Genomic DNA, 22,493 nt, shown 5'->3' on the forward strand with positions numbered 1-22,493 from the left:
CTGGGAGTCACGGTCGCAGGGCACTGAGACAATGCGGCTTACAGAAGACGCGTCGCTCTCCAGACCGCTAGATCTCCTGGGCCGCCGGGGGGACAGGGCCGTAGCGGCGTGTCCTCAGCTAACACGGACAATGGGAATATATAGGGTACAATTGGCTACCAAATTGGGAGAATTTGGGAAAAATCTGAAACAAAATTCTTTAAAAAGAGAAGTAAGTGGGACAGTGCTGTAGTACTCAGTGGTAGTAGTGTATTGTGCAGTGCTGTAGGAGTCAGTTGTCGTAGAGTGTAAAGCATGAATTCACCTCTGGTATTCAGTGGTACTGGAGTATTTTACAGTACGTTCGACAGTACCCGTGATTCATACAGCGTGCCAAAGCAACAAAATACAAAAACTCCAGATTCAATGAAGCCGGTTAAGCTGTCAGCAAAGCCCCTGCAGCCATGAGAGCAACAATACACTTCCTGCCAGAAAGTTCTAAAATCTCCAACGGACCTCGGAAGTCCAGCACATACCCTCCTCTCTGTCACCTGAAGGCCAGCTCTGTTCCTGCCTCAGTGAGAACAAACGTAGCGATAAAAGCTACCGTGACAGAACACATTTTGGATGTAGCCGTCGAATGCCTAATAAGGATGGAACTGAATAATTTATTTTGCTTATTCCCTGATGTTTTCCTCCCTTCAGGAAAAGGTTAAGCCCTGGCATTTGAGAGCGGAAACATGTCTTTACAGAGGCATGTATAACTGCAGCAGCCCCAAGATTCCCTCCACAAGGCTGCATCCCCGTGCACTCCTCACAGGCCAATTAACAGCGTATCATTACTCACACACACGCGCGCACACGCTGGCGGTACCTCCTCTACAGGGTGGAAAAACTTGCTTTACAGTAAATGCGCCGACCCGCCTACCGTCCAACTCTAAAGGCTAAATCCTGGCCACACACCCTGAGACCCACATCCTCGGTCTGAAGATGCTGACTGGCTGTCCGCCGGTCGGACGCGGAGACGAGGAAGGCAAGCACGAATCAGAGGCAGGCCTCTGCAGTGCCCGCAGACAGTAGCCGAGGCAGATGAGGACAGTGGCACGGCGCTGAAGGAACAAGCCATCAAACGCAAACAGGCTGAGAGGCCGCTGGACCAGTGCCACGTCTTTAAACTGCCTCAGGACCCTACCCACAGCCTCACCCAAACTCACCTTTTCAGACTTTTACTCAGCGCATGTCTGCTAACAGGGGTCTGTTACTACAGAAATTAAAGACTGAACTAAGCTAGTTAGTTTTAAAACAATGGTATGGTGACATGGGGCAGGTGAACACACAGTAGGTAGAAGCATGCGGGGGGGGGGGGGGTGTTTACAAACCTATCAGAGGGGCATTGTGGGAAGTCATTTCTGTTTCTCTTAATGGGAAGAACTAGTCAAAGGTCCGGTAGAAGAGTCCGAGAGCTCCTACAGACACCGGCTATTACTGGCACTGATCTTCACTTAATCACGATTTTCATACATAATGTATTTGAGCGGTTTATTGACATTAACCTTGGAGCGTTCACCTTAGGCACTTGAATTTATGCCCAAAAACCAGAGTGTTTTGGCTGGCGCTGAATCAGAGAGACAGAAGGTGTTGTTCAGTTCAGGCCTTTCCTCATTCAACCTCCTGTCCTCACGTGTACGGTGATCTCGGGGGCGAGAACTCTCGCCCTTTTCCCTCGGACACAGAGGCGTGAGCTGAGAGACAGAGCGCAATCCTCTCCCAGAAACAGCCCACATACACCCGCACGCACAGCGAAGGTACGAACCAAAAGAGATAATGAAATAAAATAAATCCACGCCAGAACGGAAAGCAGCGACTATAATGAACGCCCAAAGGTGCAGTTAAAAACTCCTTAGTAAAAACGCAGGCGGGGAGGAGGAAGCGCTGATTTCAAAGCGCCGCGGTCACGGAGCCGGCTAATTGGAGCTCCGTGTAATAAAGGTGCTCGGTTCAAAACAAATCCGAAAACCCGAACGGGGTCTCGGCTGGGGAGGCGGTGGGAGAGAAGCATGCGGGGGGGGACCTCCCGCGGACCCCCGGCTCGGATTAGCGAGGAGGGGGACCCGGGCCCCCCGACTGCGCCCGGGCCCTTGATGCCGTGCCAGATGCTCCGGAGCACACAGAGAAATCCAGCCCATTTGAATTTGAAATGTGGGGATTAAAGAAAAGGACAGTTGTTGGGTTTTTTTTCTTTTTTTTTCAGCCACCAAGGTGTCTGAAGCAGGCCTGAGCCCCCAGGAACTCGGAGAGGGACCGCCTGTCTTCTTCCTCTGTGAATTTAGATGCACTGTCTGCGTGTGAAGCTCTGTTTTGGTGCTTATCCTGAGAATGCCGTGCCTGTCAAATTAAAAAAAGCCAACTGTCTCGCCCGCCCTTGTGCCGCGTCAAAAGTCCCCCGGCAAAAATAAAAACGCAAAACTTTATGCAAGTTTCATTCTTCTTCATTCTTTGTACACAGGGCCTGGGGGCATGATGATGTCATGGTTGCTCGTTCGAAAACTTGTGAAAATGTGTTGTGAAAGAAAGGAGAGGCGGGCCCTGAAGGAACAGATGAGCGCTGGGAATTTGGTACTGGATAACTACCACATCTCCCAGTTCAATACCACGTACGGCCGTCTGCCACAAAACTTCCACAAACTCTTAACTGTTTATCATTATCGTTGAATACAGCAATATGTAGACGGTAGGGACCAAAGAGAAGGGGAATGGGAGTGAGGAAACAGACGCACAGTCGGGGGCCGTAATGGAGGAAAGCCGAGTTTCAGGGCCGGCTGAAAAAGCTCCACCCCTGTGGCACCCTGTTCCCGCACAGGAGAGATAGAGGTGACCGTATTCTCAACAGCACAGATAGATGCACACATTGTAAATTAGAAGCCGTTTTTTCAGGTGAACGGTTATTTATTTTGTAATAACTCCCGGGCAGTCAGTTGGCTGTGGCTTTAAAGATGAAAAATGAGGTGAACTATACAATGTGTACTGAATAATTCGGTATACCCTCAAATTATATTTGTTGCATTGCGCGAGACAACTTTGTTAAGGACAAACTATGTCGGAAGTACATAAGATAAATATATATATATACGACTGTATATACGACTGTATACATTCAAAATTCTGCGAGACAAAGTGTTCAGTTGTCTGACCTCAGTTACGAGTACCCTCCTTCCCACTAAGCGTGGCAGCAGGCGCACGTTAAAAGGCAAAGCCCAAATTCAGATTCACAGCAGCATAAAAAATAATATCACCCTTGCCCTGAAACAATCGAATGAACGATTAGAGGATCAGGACTGGCTATTACATTACCATCACTGAGAAGAGCCTCTTATCCGGAGTGATTTACAGCAGCGGAGAACATGTGAGAGCAGAAAAAGTGGAGAAGTCAGAGTCACTCTCAGAATGTAAAAGTGCGATACAACAGCCATTTGCCATCTAAGTATAAAGTCAACCAAACACACCAACAATCAGCACTGTAAACAAAAGTAAATCCCATTATATAGCATATAACATATCTTTACACAGCTATAGCTAACAGTGTATTATTTCAATCCCGAATGAAATCCAGCGAGAAAGAACGTCACTGGCTGAAGAGGATCGAGGCGCAGCGTGAAAAAGCAAAGTCTTCAGAGTGTTGAAGAAGTCTGTGAAGATGGGGAGTGACATGGCTGAGCCAGGGTAGGCTGTCCCAGCTAACGCAAAACGTTCTCACAATGTTACTGGAACGCTTTGTCAATGTTATAACATTGCCACTACATGGCAGTAACATCGTGAGAATGTTTTGTGTTAGCTGGGGTAGACCATGGGAGCAGTACAGGTGTAGTGGCTGAGGCAGGAAGATGAGGGGGAGGGTGGTGCAGTACTCCAGACAGAAAATGACCGGAGCCTGGAGTAAGAGCTGGAAAGTCAGACGTGAGGCCCTCAGAGGGACCGTTTCCTGGCCAGTACCACTCAGACTGCAGAGGACGAGGTCAACACTGGAGTCACCCACGCACCCCTCCTCAGACTGGACGAAGAGAGAGTGGAAGTAGCACGCAGATCAGCTGAAAGCTCTGCCCATTCCCGGGGGGGTCAGGCAAGACAGCAGGAGATGATGGTCAACCATGTAAAAAGCTGCAGAGGCCCAGGAGGAACAGCATAGAACAAAGTGCACAGCTTTAGAAAACCTATCGACTATGGTGAGTATATGGTGGTGAAACAGTTGGAAGGAGGTAACCCAGTGACAAAATCTAGTGCTATGTGGGACCAGGGGTGATGAGGGATAGGGAGGGGCTGTAACAGACCTGACGGGGGTGAGTGAGAAGGTTTACCTTCTACCACTACCATTAGACCAGTGTACTGGCTTCCCGCATATGCTGGATTGACTTAAAGCAGCTAAACTATTAAAGATCAAACACTGCGCTTTTCTTTGTTTCAGACTATCGTTGTTGTTTCAGTGAAAACAGATGGCAAAAATCCACCCAAATCCACTGAGCTGAATAACATTACCGAGGATGTTTACAAGCAGGGCCAAAGCACTGCAGATATGATGTAATGTCCACCACCAAAAACTGCAGACGCTACGAATACAAACACCTTCCTCCCGTTCGGCCATGCCCTGCCTCATCACCCTGGCCACCAGTGCCCTCTCCCCGCCCACAGTGCTGATGCTGTCCACTGGTCTGGGGGCTGCTGAGGAAGGTTAAGCTCTCAGCGGAGAAACTACCAAGTAAAGCAACAGCTTATTATGAAAACAACAACAGCAAAATGGACCACATATATTGACCTAAAGCACCCACTGCCGACCTTATGTGTAACCGGCTCTATCAAAAACCAGTCACATTGACCCCAAAACGTATTATTAGTTTTAAAAACTAATAAAATAAAAAATAAAAAAGGAGACTTTCTACCAAACTTATCTCTCTATTCCAGATATCAAGAGAGCTGTGTCCCGTTTCATTTTGAGTGTCACCGAACACGACTTCAAAGTTTAATTGCGAGAGCTACATGAAGCAGGGAGACTACCGACACAGGGCTAACGAAACTCTGGGGCTATAACTTGTCATCTTACATATAAACCCCTTAAAACTATATTCTTACTCAGGAACATTTATTCTTGACATTAAGACGTACAGACCATGAAAGCAAATATATTAACATGCAGCGACGAACACAGCTGACGTGGTTGTTTGTGACGGTGACAAGCTGGCTAGCCTCCAAACAATGCACAACTCCAGTGTTACTTTCACTTTGACAACTTGCGTTTCTTTGGCAATAAGACATGCAGATTATGAAAGCCAAGATTATTATTCTACAAAATAAAGATGAAAGGCAAAAATGAACATTTTTACATAAACATCAATCTATGTGAAATTGGCCTTACGACTGATTATGATCAGAACGGGTCCCATATGGTCACAGAACAAATGCCATTGAGCAAATGTTGATAGTGCCAAAGACAGTGTTTCAATCCTGACACCGAAGACACTGCCACTCCGTACTGTAAGCTCATTCAGACTGCTCGGTTCAGACCTAGCCTGCCAACACATTCCCCACCCTTCCAAGCAATAGCAGTCAACTGGCAGTCAAAGGATTATTTGAGAAAGCGCATTTTAAATGCTCTCTATCAATAATGAGCTATAAAAAGTATCGTTTTGGATGTGTGCAGTTCCCCAACCCCCCACCCCCCTTGTCATTACAGCGGAACATGAATATTGACATTTCCACCCTATCCACACATAAATCCAAATGTCAATGGTAACGTGTTGAGAAACCGTTATAAAAAGTGAAGCACTTGATTCTCAATGGAGAAGTGCTGCACAAGTTTATGCGGGCTATTTATAGACAGGCCACACATGACTGCCAGTGGAAGCACCTGCAGTGGCTCCAGTTTTGAGTGAGCAGGCAAGGCGTACCGTACATTACAGCGTAGCGGTCAGCATTGTAGCCTCACAAGGATTATATATTATATTATTGGCATTTGGCAGACGCTCTTATCCAGAGCGACGTACAGTTGATTAGACTAAGCAGGAGACAATCCTCCCCCGGAGCAATGCAGGGTTAAGCGCCTTGCTCAAGGGCCCAACGGCTGTGCGGATCTTATTGTGGCTACACTGGGATTAGAACCACCGACCGTGCGGGTCCCAGTCATTTACCTTAACCACTACGCTACAGGCCGCCCCAGGGCAGATCCTCTTCTGTGTGCTGTTTGCATGTCCTCCCCGTGTGTGTGTGTGAGTGCATTCTGGGTAGTCCGGCTCTCAAAGACATGGTGCGCTCCTCTGTTGCCCTTGACCAAGACACTGGCCTCAGAACTGGAGTTGGTCCCCGGGCTCTGTACTGTGGCTGGAAGTAACTAGAATGGGTCAAACGCAGAGGACGAATTACCCCACGGGGTTCAATAAAGTATATCTAACTACCCTCCACAAACTGAGAATTTGCCCACCGAGGCCATTCCACCAGTCCATTCCCTGCCAGAAACCAGTGCTTCAGACACAATGGCTCCAGTCTCTGTCTTTCAGCCTGCAGTTTCCACGCTGAAGATAACGTTTTTACCAGATTCGCCACAAAACGCAGCTCATTCTGCGATCTATTTTACTGCAGTAGTGCTATCCCATATACATGTCCACTGAAAATAAAAGAGCCTTTTATTGGTAAATAAACATGGTGTGCATGTTTATTTTGTCACTGGCAGTGGGAACGTGACAGTTGCTCATGCCAATTCCCTAAAGTAAGATGTATTGTATAAGAGGTGGCAGATGGGATCTGAAATGTAGAGGGAGGCTGTAATTGTTCCAGTGAAGAGGAGCGAGAGCCACTGGCCTCCACGGAATCACAGCGGCGTGGGCGGGGCCTGCCATGACACGATCGCATCAAGACAATAACAATAATGTGTTATTCTGCTGACGCTTTTATCCAAAGCGACTCACAGTTGATTAGACTAAGCTTGGGACAATCCTCCCTGGAGCAGTGTGGGGTTTGCTCAAGGGCCCCAACAGCTGATTTTATTGTGGCTAAACTGAGGCTAGAGCCACCAACCTTCAGGATCCCAGTCATGTACCTTAGCCACTACGCTACAGGCTGCCCCTACAGGCGTGAACAGACCGGACCCTCAGACAGAGCCTCAGGCCACGCACAGGTGTCACGCCCGGCTGTAGTTAATCTGCTTGCGTGGACGGGATCAGTGTGTGAAACCCCGCTCGCCTTTCTCGTGGCTTCTGGGTTAAAGCCTTTCAAAAGACACCCCAGAACCTACAAGGCTACATTTAGGGTTACATACCACTACCAAATAATCAATAGTTTGTTATTTAGCTGATGCTTTTCCAGTCATGTACCTGAACCATTGGCTACAGGCTGCCCCAAAAGGCTACTACAAAGCACGGTTACTCACAGTGAGGGGGAACTGAGAACAAAGAAAGCATACTTACTCTGAGGTTTATTTCAAATGTTGAACAGATTACCGCACTCCACAGACACTTGTTAGGATGTTTGCCGCATCGCGTTCTCCCCCCAGTGTTAACCGAATTATCTCAGTGAAAATGTGCATTTGGAGAGGCCTCTCCTCAGTAGAGTTAGCAGAAGAACTCACAGCTGTGCCTGTCTGGAGAGGGGGCTGATCTGAGCACAGCTGTAGACCACAGAGGAGACCCACAGAATGAGAGAGATAGAGATTGAGATAGAGATAGAGAGAGAGAGTGAGTGAGTGAGTGAGTGAGTGAGTGAGTGAGTGAGTGAGTGAGTGAGTGAGTGAGTGAGTGAGTGAGTGAGTGAGTGAGTGAGTGAGTGAGTGAGATTGAGAGTGAGAGTGAGAGTGAGAGTGAGAGAGAGTGAGTGAGTGAGTGAGTGAGTGAGTGAGTGAGAGAGAGAGATAGAGAGAGAGAGATTGAGATTGAGAGTGAGAGAGAGTGAGAGAGAGAGTGTGAGAGATTGAGAGTGAGAGAGAGAGAGAGAGAGAGAGAGAGAGACCTGCTGTTCACAGGTGTGACTTGCTGCTCGTGCCACTAGGGGCACAGATAATCAGCCTATCTGAGAGGGAACCCACAGAATGAGTGACATCGCCCAACTAATTCTATTCTACCTTCTTTGAACCGAAACATTTGTGAATAGAGCATACCATTGATAGTGGCAAGCCTTCTAACTCTCAACACCATAGGGAGAGAAGAACAGCCAACTGTCAAGAAAAGGGACTGATGTGGCCTAAAATGCCTGTGTGACCGACTCATCAACTGAATCTCTCACCACTGGATGACACCAGGATTCCCAGTCGTCTCTTAATAGCTTTTGTCCTGCATCTTGGATACGAGATCCACAATCACGTTCCTCCTGATACGGATTTACACAGCCGACGGTAAACAACCTCGCATGTAAAATACAGCCGGTCCGTAAAGTACATCACAGGGAATATGGAGTCAATTATTCATCATGAGCATGTTTGCTGTAAGTGCCCCTTTCAGCGGCAGCGGGGAAAATCAAAGGACAGGGGGAGCTGGGAACCTGCATGCCTCGGAGAACGACTCCCGGAAAGCAGGGAGAGGAATTCTGTGAAATCCAAAAGCCAAGCTCGGCGTCTGAGAGGCAGCGGAACATTCCTGCCCTCCGCGCAACAAGCTGCCTCACTCTCAATTATAAAGGGATGGGAATTTCTCTGGAATTCCAACACCGGAATGTTCCATCACAGCGTTGCCTGGTAATGACCCGGTTCTGCAGTGATGTCACTGTGTGACCTTTATACACAGGACTGCTCTACACTGAGTAAACAGAGTCAATGCCGTGCAGAAACAAATGCAGGGAATATTAGTGGGGAAAAGAAAATAGCATCAAATAACAGGTCATACAATCGGAGAATGGTGGTGATGTAACATTATGGCTATTTTCATCTAATCTGCATTTTACATCACACCAACATAAGAATAAACATCATTTAACCACATTTAAAATGAAATCGAAAAACTGCATAGAATGAAGTGTGCCTGGATAGATGCATATAATCAGACTTATTTGATCTGACCACTGGCATGACTACAGTAACCGAAGGGAAAATCTTGGCATGTTCTGAAAGGTTTAAAATGGCCAAAAGGATGTAGAACTGTTCCAGCTCAGTAGTAATAGTGTCCATATGGAGTTAGACACGCTCGTAAGAGGCAGGGGGTAGATCAGTGGCACGGGGCAGGGGGTAGATCAGTGGCACGGGGAAGGGGGTAGATCAGTGGCACGGGGAAGGGGGTAGATCAGTGCCACGGGGCAGGGGGTAGATCAGTGCCACAGGGCTGGGGCTGGGGGTAGAGCAGTGCCACGGGGCAGGGGGTAGATCAGTGCCACAGGGCTGGGGCTGGGGGTAGAGCAGTGCCACGGGGCAGGGGGTAGATCAGTGCCACAGGGCTGGGGCTGGGGGTAGATCAGTGCCACGGGGCAGGGGGTAGAGCAGTGCCACGGGGCTGGGGGTAGATCAGTGTGCAGGTCCACCTCATAAAGTGATCACTGAGTGTAAATATACACACATTCCAATATACAAGCAGTTTTACAAACAAGGCACTGTTTGCTTGTTTGTAAACGGCCACGCGGGTTCACTGCACTAAAGGCAAAATGGCTCAAAAGCAAAGGCATCCTCGCTTGATCCGTACAAACCGAGGGCATGGCAGCGCAGAGCTCAACCTTAGCCATCTGCTGCACCAGCTCATTAGAGGAGCAATATTGAGAAATACAGAGCAGCAGAGCCAAACATGCTGCAACCCCAGAACACAAGCGCTGGGCACCGCAGAACACACGACTCCCCACCACCACTTACCATGAGACCCAGCAGCACAGTCTTTCAGGCTGATTAGCCTGGGTGATTCAGTCAGCCCTCTGCATGACATACACAACTACAGCACAGGGCCATGATGCTAACGTTCAAACACACCCAGTCAACGCGCTTACGCACGCATGTACGCACGTACGCACACACACAAACCGTCTCCTGGGAGTGTATGGGAGTGTGTGGGAGTGTATGGGAGTGCGTGTGTAGCAGGGAGTGTGTGTGTGTGTGTGTGTGTGTGTGTGTGTGTGTGTGTGTGTGCGTGAGCAGCAAGTGGGAGTGTGTGTGTATGTTCAGCTGGTATTGAGTTTCTCACCGGAGTAGGAGTGTATTGAGTTGTGACTGTAGCCACTCAGGCCTGTGACACCACTTCAAAACAGTACAACACTCACAAGTGTGCGCAGGCAGGCAGACAAGACAGGCAGGCAGGCAGGCAGACAGACAGACAGACAGACAGACAGACAGACAGACAGACAGACAGGCAGACAGGCAGACAGGCAGACAGGCAGACAGGCAGGCAGACAGGCAGGCAGACAGGCAGGCAGACAGACAGGCAGGCAGGCAGGCAGGCAGACAGGCAGACAGACAGACCTCACAATGATTAACCAAACAGTGTTGCTAAGCTAACGGTGTTAACAGTGCGTGCAGCTGCTTTAGCACAGATGCACTGCTTGTGCAGTTTGAAACAGAATCACAACTTGGAGGAATAACGATCATTGCATACAGAGAAACTTCAAGGGCAGATTCACCATCTTCATACTTATCACCAAGGAAACAAGGACATACAATATGTTGAAATTCACACCAGAGACCTGAGGAGATCGGAAGCGGAGCTACATCCCAGGAGCTAGTACTCACCGCAGCTTAACCAGTAATAGAGACCTAACGAATACACTGGGGCACACACCCACGCACAGCGCTAATGACCTCTGAGTAGCGCAGGAAATGGCTTAAAGTACAAACCTCGGAGCCAGTTCCTGTCTTCCCCATACCCTGTTGATCTGTGCCTGTCTCGCACTCACTCCCGCACTGTCTGCCTGGAGCGCGGTATAGGCAGGATGGAGCCCATTTGTCCTGAAGGATTTATTACACAGAAACATGATGTGCGCACGACCGTACGGCTGACTGAGTCACCGCACAACGCACCCATCAAGCAGCAGGACACAGGGCCTGCCCATCTGCTGGGCATCTGGGCCCCGCTGTCCACTCACACAGCCCTGTCACTGCATACACGGCCCTGCCGCTCTACCGCTAAATACACGGCCCTACCGCTCTACCGCTAAACACAGCCCTGCCACTCCACCGCTAAATACTCAGCCCTGCCACTCTACCGCTAAACACAGCCCTGCCACTCTACCGCTAAATACACGACCCTGCCACTCTACCACCAAATACACAGCCCTGCCACTCCACCACTAAATACTCAACCCTGCCACTCCACCACTAAATACTCAGCCCTGCCACTCTACCACTAAATACAGTACCATGCCACTCTACCGCTAAATACACAGCCCTGCCACTCTACCACTAAATACACAGCCCTGCCACTCTACCACTAAAGACATGACCATGCCACTCTACCGCTAAATACACAGCCCAGCCACTCTACTGCTAAATACACAGCCCTGCCACTCTACTGCTAAATACATGACCATGCCACTCTACCGCTAAATACACAGCCCTGCCACTCTACCACTAAAGACATGACCATGCCACTCTACCGCTAAATACACAGCCCAGCCACTCTACTGCTAAATACACAGCCCTGCCACTCTACTGCTAAATACATGACCATGCCAATCTACCACCAAATACACAACCATGCCACTCTACCGCTAAATACAGTGGGAGCAATAATTATTTGATCCCTTGGTGATTTTGTAGGTTTGCCCACTTACAAAGAATGGAACTGTGTAGAATTTTAATCATAGGTACATTTTAACATTGCGAGACAGAATATCACAAAATAATCCACAATAACAATATCATATAAATTTTATAAATTTATTATCGTATCTTTGCATGAAATAAGTATTTGATCCCCTACCAATCAGCAATAATTCTGGCTCCCACAGACCAGTTAGTTTTCCATTAAGAAGCACTCCTCATCTCAACTCATTACCCAAAACACCTGTGTCAACTCGTTACATCGTTATGTAGCTGTATAAAAGACACCTGTCCACAAAATCAATCAGATCCCAACGTTCCCACCATGGCCAAGACAAAGGAGCTGTCTAATGACATCAGGGACAAAATTGTAGACCTGCACAAGGCTGGGATGGGCTACAAGAAAATAAGCAAGCAGCTTGGTGAGAAGTTAACAACTGTTGGAGCAATTATTAGAAAATGGAAGAAACACAGTTACCGCCAATCCCCCTCGGTCTGGGGCTCCACGCAAGATCTCGCCTCGTGGGATATCAATGATCATGAGAAAGGTCAGGGATCAGCCCAGTACTACACTTGTTAGCTTGTTAATGACCTGAAGGCAGTTGGGACCACAGTCACGAAGAGAACCATCAGTAACACACTACACCGTGAAGGATTAAAATCCTGCTGCGCACGCAAGGTTCCTCTGCTGAAGAAGGCACATGTACAGGCCCGTCTGAAGTTTGCCAAAGAACACCTGGAGGATCCAGAGAAGACTTGGGAGAAAGTGATGTGGTCAGATGAGACCAAAATAGAGCTATTTGGCATCAACTTGACTCGCCGTGTTTGGAGGAAGAGAAATGCTGAGTACAACCCCAAGAACACCATCCCCACTGCAAAGCATGGAGGTGGAAACCTTATGCTTTGGGAGTGTTTCTCAGCTAAGGGGACAGGACGACTTCACCGTATCGAGGGGAGGATAAATGGGGCCATGTGCCAGGACATTGAGAGCACTGAAAATGGGTCGTGGATGGGTCTTCCAACATGACAATGACCCAAAACATACGGCCAAGGCAACAAAGGAGTGGCTCAAAAAGAAGCAAATTAAGGTCCTGGAGTGGCCTAGCCAGTCTCCAGACCTAAATCCCATCGAAAATCTGTGGAGGGAGCTGAAGCTTTGAGTTGCCAAGCGACAGCCTCGGAACCTTAAGGATTTGGAGAGGATCTGCAAAGAGGAGTGGACCAAAATCCCTCCCAAGATCTGTGCAAACCTGGTGAAAAACAACAACAAATGTCTGACCTCTGTGCTTGCCACCAAGTATTAAGTCCTATTGTTCTATGGATCAAATACTTATTTCATGTGAAAATATGATATTAAATTTATAAAATGTATATGATGTTCTTATTGTGGATTATTTTGTGATATTCTGTCTCTCAATGTTAAAATGTACCTATGATTAAAATTCTACACAGTTCCATTCCAAGTGGGCAAACCTACAAAATCAGCAAGGGATCAAATAATTATTGCTCCCACTGTACATGACCCTGCCGCTCTACCGCTAAATACAGGACCATGCCACTCTACCGCTAAATACACGACCTTGCCACTCTTCCGCTACTCACACAGGCCCGATACTCTACCACCTCTCACCATTCACTCTCACACAGCTCTTTCAGAATTGACAGCTGGCCTGTACTTAGGTATACCTACTGCCTTCCAGGGACATGAAGTCCTCATTTGTATCAAAGTACATTGTATTTCATCACAAATGCCAAATATGTGAATGTCAGCTATTTTATCTATGGACTAGTTTAACTTTACTAAATCTATGTTGGCTCACTCACTCATTGCTTTGCTTATAAAATCATCCAAGGAAAACTCGCTCGAGGGGTCCATTATACAGGAATACGAACAAAATTAGTTCCAGCAATTGTTGCTATTAAAAATGTCAACCTTGCATATACACAACAGGCACATTGGGAAAAACCTGGAACGATGTTCAGAATAATTATCTGGCCAGTAATTTATTAATTCCGTTCTCTGACTTGAAATGCTTAATTCTTAATATTTTACATGAGAACTGTGATATTATCACTGTGTGTGTTTGCCAGGTCCCCGTTGAGAAAGAGATGCCAATCTCAATGGGCTTAAAAAAAATAAAAAAATAAAAAAAGGAAGAAGAAATAAATCATTGCAATTTAAAAAATAAATAAATAAATAAATAAATAAAACTCAACAGATGGCACCTTTCAGTCAACTTAATTTAGAGCAAGGAAGCGAGACTAAACCTTTTCCAAATCCAATATACCACAGGGCCCCATGTCGCCTGGCATCCTCTGTTACTGAAGAGAATGTATTGAGAACAGGACGAGATTGACTGCAGCGATAAAGAAAAGCACGTAAATGAGCGTGGATGGAAGCCGAGCCCTGCTCTCCCCAGCTCTCCCCAGCTCTCCCCAGCTCTCCCCTGCTCTCCCCGGCTCTCCCCGGCTCTCCCCTGCTCTCCCCTGCTCTCCCCAGCTCTCCCCAGCTCTCCCCAGCTCTCCCCTGCTCTCCCCTGCTCTCCCCAGCTCTCCCCAGCTCTCCCCAGCTCTCCCCTGCTCTCCCCAGCTCTCCCCTGCTCTCCCCTGCTCTCCCCAGCTCTCCCCAGCTCTCCCCTGCTCTCCCCAGCTCTCCCCAGCTCTCCCCAGCTCTCCGCTCTCCCCAGCTCTCCCCAGTTCTCCCCTGCTCTCCCCAGCTCTCCCCAGCTCTCCCCAGCTCTCTGCCCTCCCCAGCTCCCCCCAGCTCTCCCCAGCTCTCCACAGCTCTCCCCTGCTCTCCCCAGCTCTCCCCTGCTCTCTGCCCTCCCCAGCTCTCCCCGGGAGCTGGCGTTCCCTTGACCTGCGACTCCGCTCGTGAGCAGCGTGTTTATGGATCCCCCGCCAGGGGGAAATCGACAGCAATAACTCTCCTCCTCACGTCCGTTCACAACAATCACTAACGCTTTCCCCCATTCCCGCCGACAGCAAGCGGCAGGGGGAAGCGGGAATTTCACAACCAGGTCCGTGTGGGAGAGAGGCTGGCTGCGCCTTCCAGTGCGACCCCCCCCACCACCCCACCCCACCCCACCCGTTCAACATGGATGGATCCACCGGGTGTGGGGGGGGCTTCAATCTCATTATATTTTCACTGCAGTCCTAGTCAAAGCACATGACCCCCCCACCCCACCCCACTCCCCCCTCCCCCCTCACTCATTCCCTCTCTTTCTCTACTCTCTCCTCTCTCCTCTCTCTCTTTCTCTCTCTCTCTCTCTGGGATTTATACATTGCCTCAGCAATAAAACAAAGTCTTAAATTTAATCAGGAGAAATATTTCAGCGGGAGCAAACTGATAAATAATTCAGAAACAAGTTCGACAGCAGCGGGGACAGAGAGAAAAAAGAAATGTGGCTGCCACAGGGCTGTTAAAAAGGTAATGTCGCTGTGAAGAGCTGCCTCTTAAATGCTTATTTCATCCACGGCTCTCCTGGCTGACCCGCCCGGAGAACACGCTCGTCTTCCGTTAACTGACAGCAGGTAAAATAAATAAAGGAGAAACAGGGACACTATTTTACCCGGCGTTCATTGCATAATATAACACGCGGAACAGGCAGGAGAGAGAGCGAAACACGCTTACGCGCGGGAAGACCAGCTTGGAGAGACAGAGATAGATGGCGGAGAGAGTGCGTGATGGATGGAGAGAGAGAAAGAAAGAGGGGGGGAAAGAGAGAGCGAGCGAACACGGCTTCCACTGGTGATTATGCCTCACCACTGTCATCCAGGATTAATCTGGAGGCCTGACTGCTTTATCGGGAGTTGTTACAGTGATTCATACGGGCTTTTACGGCTGAGCGATATATGATGCGCACAGACACCGTCGAGCTGTGAGATCTCCCTCATAATGGCGCGGAGGCGCAAGGCTCGCGATGAAATAAAACCCACCCGCAAAAAAAAAGGATTCAATACAAATACAAATGTTTGCTCTGTCCTAGCTACAACAGAAAGGCTAACGCAGACGAAGATATTATTCGCCGAGATTGCTCCAAGCAGTTTTGTTTCTCTCTCGGAGCAATTAAAACCAAACAGTCTTTCAAGTGCAGCCGCGATGAAAGCAGAGGCATTAAAAATTGAGGAGCAGCACATTAGTGGCCCGAAACCCCACATTATTTCGGTGGATCCTCACAGACCTCCCTCTGACGCAGCAAGCTGTGCCAACTGCAGTTCCTACGGACTCCACCCAATCAGACACCTCCACCTCGGGGTCCAGAAGTCCTTCCAGGTCTGATAACACGGCCCCGATATGGGCCTCTGGAAGAGCTTCCAGCCTTCTAGCTTCAACTCAAAGGTCAAAACATGCAGTCTTCAGACAGCTAAACCAAACAAACAAAAAAGGCAGCTGCAAGAAAATCTAAAGTCAATAAACACGAGAGACACGGATAGATTTGCGCGGATGAGAATGAGGCACGGCTGAAAGATACAGCGTTGCGTTGAGTACTGCTGTGGGTAACCGTGAATAAAGATCGCTCGTGTGCCAATTTACTCATTAAGGCCGCGAACCGCTAATCTATTAACACGCAGCCACAAATTAAAAATATGTTAATCCCGCCACAGAGGCCATGTCGAACGATTTTTGTGCGATCGCACTGGATATACAGGGGAGTAAACCCTGTAGCATACATACTGCCCTGTGCATAACCTCACAGTAACCTGTAAGCCAACAACAACTATCTCTCAGGGTTGGAAAAGTGAGTTTTAGGTTACAGATGACTACAGGATTTGCAGTTCCCATCATGCAAACGTGTATGTAGCCAACTGGCCGTAATGTGGTACATACTGTGTGTCTTGCTAATGAGACTTAAGAAGCCATGCTAATTTGGTAGCAATATGAAAAGATGAGTCAGCAATAATGCCTTTTAACAGCAGGATGCAGGGGAGGGGAGGGGAGCTGGAATTAGACGGTGATGGAGCAGAATGAGAACGCCTCTAAGAGCTACAGCGGAAAGCTTTTTCGGGACGCACAAAAACCTTCGCGCACTTACCATGACTATTGTTTATGACCGCGCTATTTGTGGATCTGATGCTTTTCACTTGTTGAGGAACTTATGCACTTCCCGTAAGTGGCTTTGGATTTGGATTTGGAAAGCACAGGCACGTGAACGGGCCCTCCCCCGAATCACGTTGAGCGGAAACGGGACTTAAAACACGGGGTCTCGTTTTTTTGGGGGGTGGTGAAGTCAGACCGGCTTACGTTTAAAAAGCGAGGGAGCCTAATCGGGAACACGAGCTCAGGCGCAGCTGGCACTCTCCCAAGCATGCTCACAGGAAACTGGATCATTTTTTAATATCTCTATGCATGCTAACAGGCCGTGAAAAAGAAACCGTATTTCGCGGATAGCTCTGACGCAGCTACGATGCTAAACACGGGCTATTTCCCGCCCCGAAGACACAGCTGAGGCTTACCAGAGCGTTTAAGTATACAAACCAATTTTAAAGTGAATATTAGATGAGAGGCAAGCATTATCTCTGAAATATTTCATGAATTCACACCATTTTTTCTGTGACACACTTTATCCATCAAATATGCAGGTAAAAAAAACTGCTTGAGGCAGGGACTATATCCCTGCATCAGGCATACGGCCTGTAGCGTAGTGGTTAAGGCACATGACTGGGACCCACAAGGTCAGTGGTTCGAATCCCAGCGTGTCCCAGCCACAATAAGATCCGCACAGCCGTTGAGCCCTTGAGCAAGGCCCTTAACCCTGCATTGCTCCAGGGGAGGATTGTCTCCTGCTTAGTCTAATCAACTGTACGTCGCTCTGGATAAGAGCGTCTGCCAAATGCCATTAATGTAATGTAATATCCTGCCAGCAAATGTCCCGTCGGGCAGATTAAAGAAACACGGGGCCAGTACATTAGCCTGTGTGTCTATATGGGGCCCGAGCATTAGCCTGTGTGTGTATATGGGGCCCCAGCATGATGTCACAGTGTTTAAGCACTCCTCTATGCACTGCTGTATGTGAGACAGCTAAGTGACAAGGCACCCCTGCATGCAGCCATCAGGGAGGGAGAGAGAGAAAGAGAGAGAGAGAGCGAAAGAAAGATGGGGACAAGAGAGAGAAATGGGAAGAGAAATGGAGGCAGAGAGAGATATGGGCAGAGCAAGGTCTGGATTTGTTTCAAGATCCTTCAGCTAGTTTGTGTTTCTTGTCCTCCCTGGTCTGTACCCATGCATTCTGCTGCCAGAGGAGCCGAGCACAGCAGATGTAATGGAAACCACTCTGCCATGCTGTCTGGCCGTTTTCCCACTGAAGTCAAAAACAAAACAAAGCCCAGCGCTGTACACCCAGAGCCCTACACCCTACAAATAAAACCCTCCACCCAAGGACCTACGCCCTGAACCCCACTATAGTAGAGTACTATACCCACAGCCCTACACCCAGAGTACTATACCCACAGCCCTACACCCAGAGTACTATACCCACAGCCCTACACCCAGAGTACTACACCCACAGCCCTACACCCAGAGTACTATACCCACAGCCCTACACCCAGAGTACTATACCCACAGCCCTACACCCAGAGCACTATACCCACAGCCCTACACCCAGAGTACTATACCCACAGCCCTACACCCAGAGTACTATACCCACAGCCCTACACCCAGAGTACTATACCCACAACCCTAGACCAGGAGCCCTACTACAATTGCTACCATCAGACCTACTGCCCCCCATGCCCACATAACCCTCTGTGGAGCCAGACAGAGTAAGAATAATCAGGCCTGTGTAAACCGTCTTATCTCCAGCAAAAGGGTCTGAGGTTGACAGGGCAGCACATGCACAGCCTCTGTGCCCCCACGCTGGGGCTCGTACACAACAGCCACCATCTACAGACACCATCTACAGACAGTGCTCCGGGTCAGGGCTCCTGATCCTGCTCCTGCTCCTGATCCTGCTCCTGATCATGATCCTGATCCTGCTCCTGCTCCTGATCCTGCTCCTGAACCTGCTCCTGATCATGAACCTGCTCCTGATCATGATCCTGCTTTTCCTCAGAGCGGGGGCTCTACGAAGCTCTGAATATGTGAAAATCCCACACTGATATTAGATCTGAACCCTGGACTGCATCCCCAGGTGAGCTCAGTGGTGAATCCTGAGGCAGCTGTGGACAGGTGCTCCAGAGCCGGTGGAGCTGCAGGAGAGACACTCCAGCGCCATGTTAGCCCTGCTCACCCGAGAACCCCGCGGGTCCCGGGTCCTGTGCCCCTAGTGGACCTGCAGGAGAGACACTCCAGCGCCATGTTAGCCCTGCTCACCCGAGAACCCCCCGGGTCCCGGGTCCTGTGCCCCTAGTGGACCTGCAGGAGAGACACTCCAGCGCCATGTTAGCCCTGCTCACCCGAGAACCCCCCGGGTCCCGTGCCCCTACTTACCCGAGGCTGCCAGTTCTCATACTGCTTCTGCAGGCTGGCCCCGATGGTCTCCAGGGCCTTCTGTGGGCTCATGGACAGAGGGTCTGCAAGAACACACACACACAATACGTACTGAGCACGCTCCACAACAAACAGTACTGAGCACGCTCCACAACAAACAGTACTGAGCACGCTCCACAACAAACAGTACTGAGCACGCTCCACAACAAACAGTACTGAGCACACACCCACCATAACAAACAGTACTGAGCGCGCTCCATAACAAACAGTACTGAGCACGCTCGACAACAAACAGTACTGAGCACGCTCCACAACAAACAGTACTGAGCACGCTCCACAACAAACAGTACTGAGCACGCTCCACAGCAAACAGTACTGAGCACACACCCACCATAACAAACAGTACTGAGCACGCTCCACAGCAAACAGTACTGAGCACACACCCACCATAACAAACAGTACTGAGCACGCTCCACAACAAACAGTACTGAGCACGCTCCACAACAAACAGTACTGAGCACGCTCCACAACAAACAGTACTGAGCACGCTCCATAACAAACAGTACTGAGCACGCTCCACAACAAACAGTACTGAGCACGCTCCACAGCAAACAGTACTGAGCACGCTCCATAACAAACAGTACTGAGCACGCTCCATAACAAACAGCACTGAGCACGCTCCATAACAAACAGCACTGAGCACGCTCCATAACAAACAGCACTGAGCACGCTCCATAACAAACAGTACTGAGCACGCTCCACAACAAACAGTACTGAGCACGCTCCACAGCAAACAGTACTGAGCACGCTCCAATCTACACTCATCGTACTGAACATGCTCCAATAATCGCACTGAGCATGCTCCATTCCACATACTGCACTGAGCACAATCCAATCTACACAAACTGTATACAGAGTAAACTCCAATCTGTAGGCACAAGATGTTGTTGATATAACATGTTTTTCTTTCGTATTTTTTTAATAAATCAAAAACACAAGGAGAAATTGCTTTAGTCCTTCAAATTGAAATATTGACAAAAGAAATCAATTGCTTATGGATTCTGTGATATCAAATTCTGCACACACTGCATGAAGCATCCATTATGGCCAATATCGACGTTCTGTGCAGACGTATGCCCACTTACCTGCCTGTGCTTCCACAATGTAGTTTCACAAGTTCATCCTCACACACCCCCACCCACATACACACATACACACACACACACACACACACACACACACAGACACAGACACAGACACAGACACAGACACACACACACACACACAGACACACACACTCTTGCCCCCCCCCACACGCACGCACACACACACACACACACACACACACACACACACACACACACACACACACACACACTCCACCCCCACACACACATACACACACACACCCCCCCCCCCACACACACACACACACACACACACACACACACACACACACACACACACACACTCTTGCCCCCCACACACACATACATACATACATACACACACAAACACACAAACATACACACACACACACACACACACACACACAAGCACATACACTCAAGCACTCAAGCACACACCCCACACACACACACACACACCTCAAGCTTGTTACTGTTATAGTTGCAGCTATTCATATAAAATCTCACCATACCCTAGTATTCCCTAATTAAGCATCACTCTATTTTATGCACACAGAGCCCAGTAGATGTTATTAGGCAGACGGTGCAGAGGAAGTAGCTCATTATAGGAGCTTCAGTCCTTTGAAGAGCAGGTTTTGCAGAATGTTTTTTGTTCCAAATTCTAAGTCAGTGTTCTAGAACTCCACTGCTTTCAGTTACCAGTTGCAATTGTTACATCAGCATTAGAATGTTCAGCTACGAACATTCTAAGCACACATTCGGGACCTCACACTTGAAAGACGTCATCAGCACACCTCCCTGTCCGTAAGGGCCAATCAGATGTGTAAGGTTCCCACGTTCAGTCTGCATTAAAAGTAAGCCAGCCTGTTCAAAATCAAGCTTGACAGCCCATTCTTTAGAATATTTTCCTCCCACTCCAAAATAAATGGAAGATGAAACGTTCCTCTGCTGATTGTTTCAAAAATCTCCCCCTTTTCCCAGCGGGGGGTTTGTTTGGTCGGCTGCTCGCTGCCGAGTCTCGCAACGCATCAAACCGTTTTTGAAAAATTTCTCTCAGTTATTTTGTTCCTGTCATCTGTTATCTTGTCGGCCTGTGACAGAATTATGAGAAATGAAAATAATAACGCCACATGGAGTAGGGCCGGAGCCTGGTGTGTGTGTGTGTGTGTGTGTGTGTGTGTGTGTGTGTGTGTGTGGGGAGGGGGGCAGGAGGGGGGGGGGGGGCAGGAGGAGGAGATGGAGGTGCGGGAGGGAGGAGCTTACCGATCCAGCACTCGAGCCTGGCACAGGGAGAGGTCTTCACCACGTCGGGAGGGTCCACCCCCACGTTCAGACACAGCACCAGAGCCACACTCACTGTCTTCATCTGAGGAGAGACGGACAACGGTCAGCCCAGTGTGCACGCACACGCACGCACACACGCACGCACGCGCGCAGCGCGCGCACGCACGCACGCACGCACGCACGCACGCACAGTAATGTCTTGCACCCAGACCCAACAACACCATCAGCGACACACATATGCGTACACACACTCTAACACGATGCCCATCTTTACATACTGTCACATGCTCGGTTATTGCACCAGTAATGACATGAATAATGACACTAAATGAATATTTTAATCTCTGGGGCATCTTGTCCACGGGAACTTTTCCCAGTGCCAGCACATTCATCACACGGTGTCAGGAAGGAGGTCAGAGAGGGACTCTCACAGAGCTCTCGTTTCTCTGCACCGATTCAGAACAGGCCGCAAAATGTTCCCTCCAAGCACACCTGGGCACACGCACATTCTCAAACACACACTTACACACACACGTGCATGTGCCCAAACACAAATGGACACACATGAACCCACACACAAACAGGCACACATGGATTCACACAACTGAAACATTCAAACAGAAGACTGCTTCACTATGCAAAAAGCCACAACTTCCTGTCCATTCTGTACATCTCTACAAAGGAACCACAGACTGCAGACAGACAGAATGTATTTCCTATCTGTGTTCTCTCATGGCCTGGCAATGCTGCACACTCCTCTCAGCCAATCATCAGAGTACTCTCACGCCCTTCCAATGAGGCATACTCCTCTCAGCCAATCATCTGAGTCCTCTCACGGCCTGGGAATGCAGCACACTCCTCTCAGCCAATCATCAGAGTACTCTCACGCCCTTCCAATGAAGCATACTCCTCTCAGCCAATCATCTGCGTCCTCTCACGGCCTGGGAATGCA

At 48.9% G+C, this 22,493-nt stretch overlaps 1 protein-coding gene across 2 annotated transcripts in view; it reads right to left on the minus strand.

Moving 5' to 3' along the window:
* The window catches only part of rptor (regulatory associated protein of MTOR, complex 1), a 181,595-nt gene that overhangs the window by 134,687 nt on the left and 24,415 nt on the right, over positions 1-22,493 (minus strand). For both annotated transcript variants that reach the window (XM_061230924.1, XM_061230923.1), the window contains exons 3-4: positions 21,521-21,623; positions 19,110-19,192 (exon numbers count right to left, since the gene is read on the minus strand). In XM_061230924.1, coding sequence (XP_061086908.1) covers positions 19,110-19,192; positions 21,521-21,623 — 186 coding nt within the window. The remainder of the gene's footprint in view (positions 1-19,109; positions 19,193-21,520; positions 21,624-22,493) is intronic.

This window comes from Conger conger, chromosome 2 (genome assembly GCF_963514075.1).
Source record: "Conger conger chromosome 2, fConCon1.1, whole genome shotgun sequence".
Taxonomy (NCBI): Eukaryota; Metazoa; Chordata; class Actinopteri; order Anguilliformes; family Congridae; genus Conger; species Conger conger.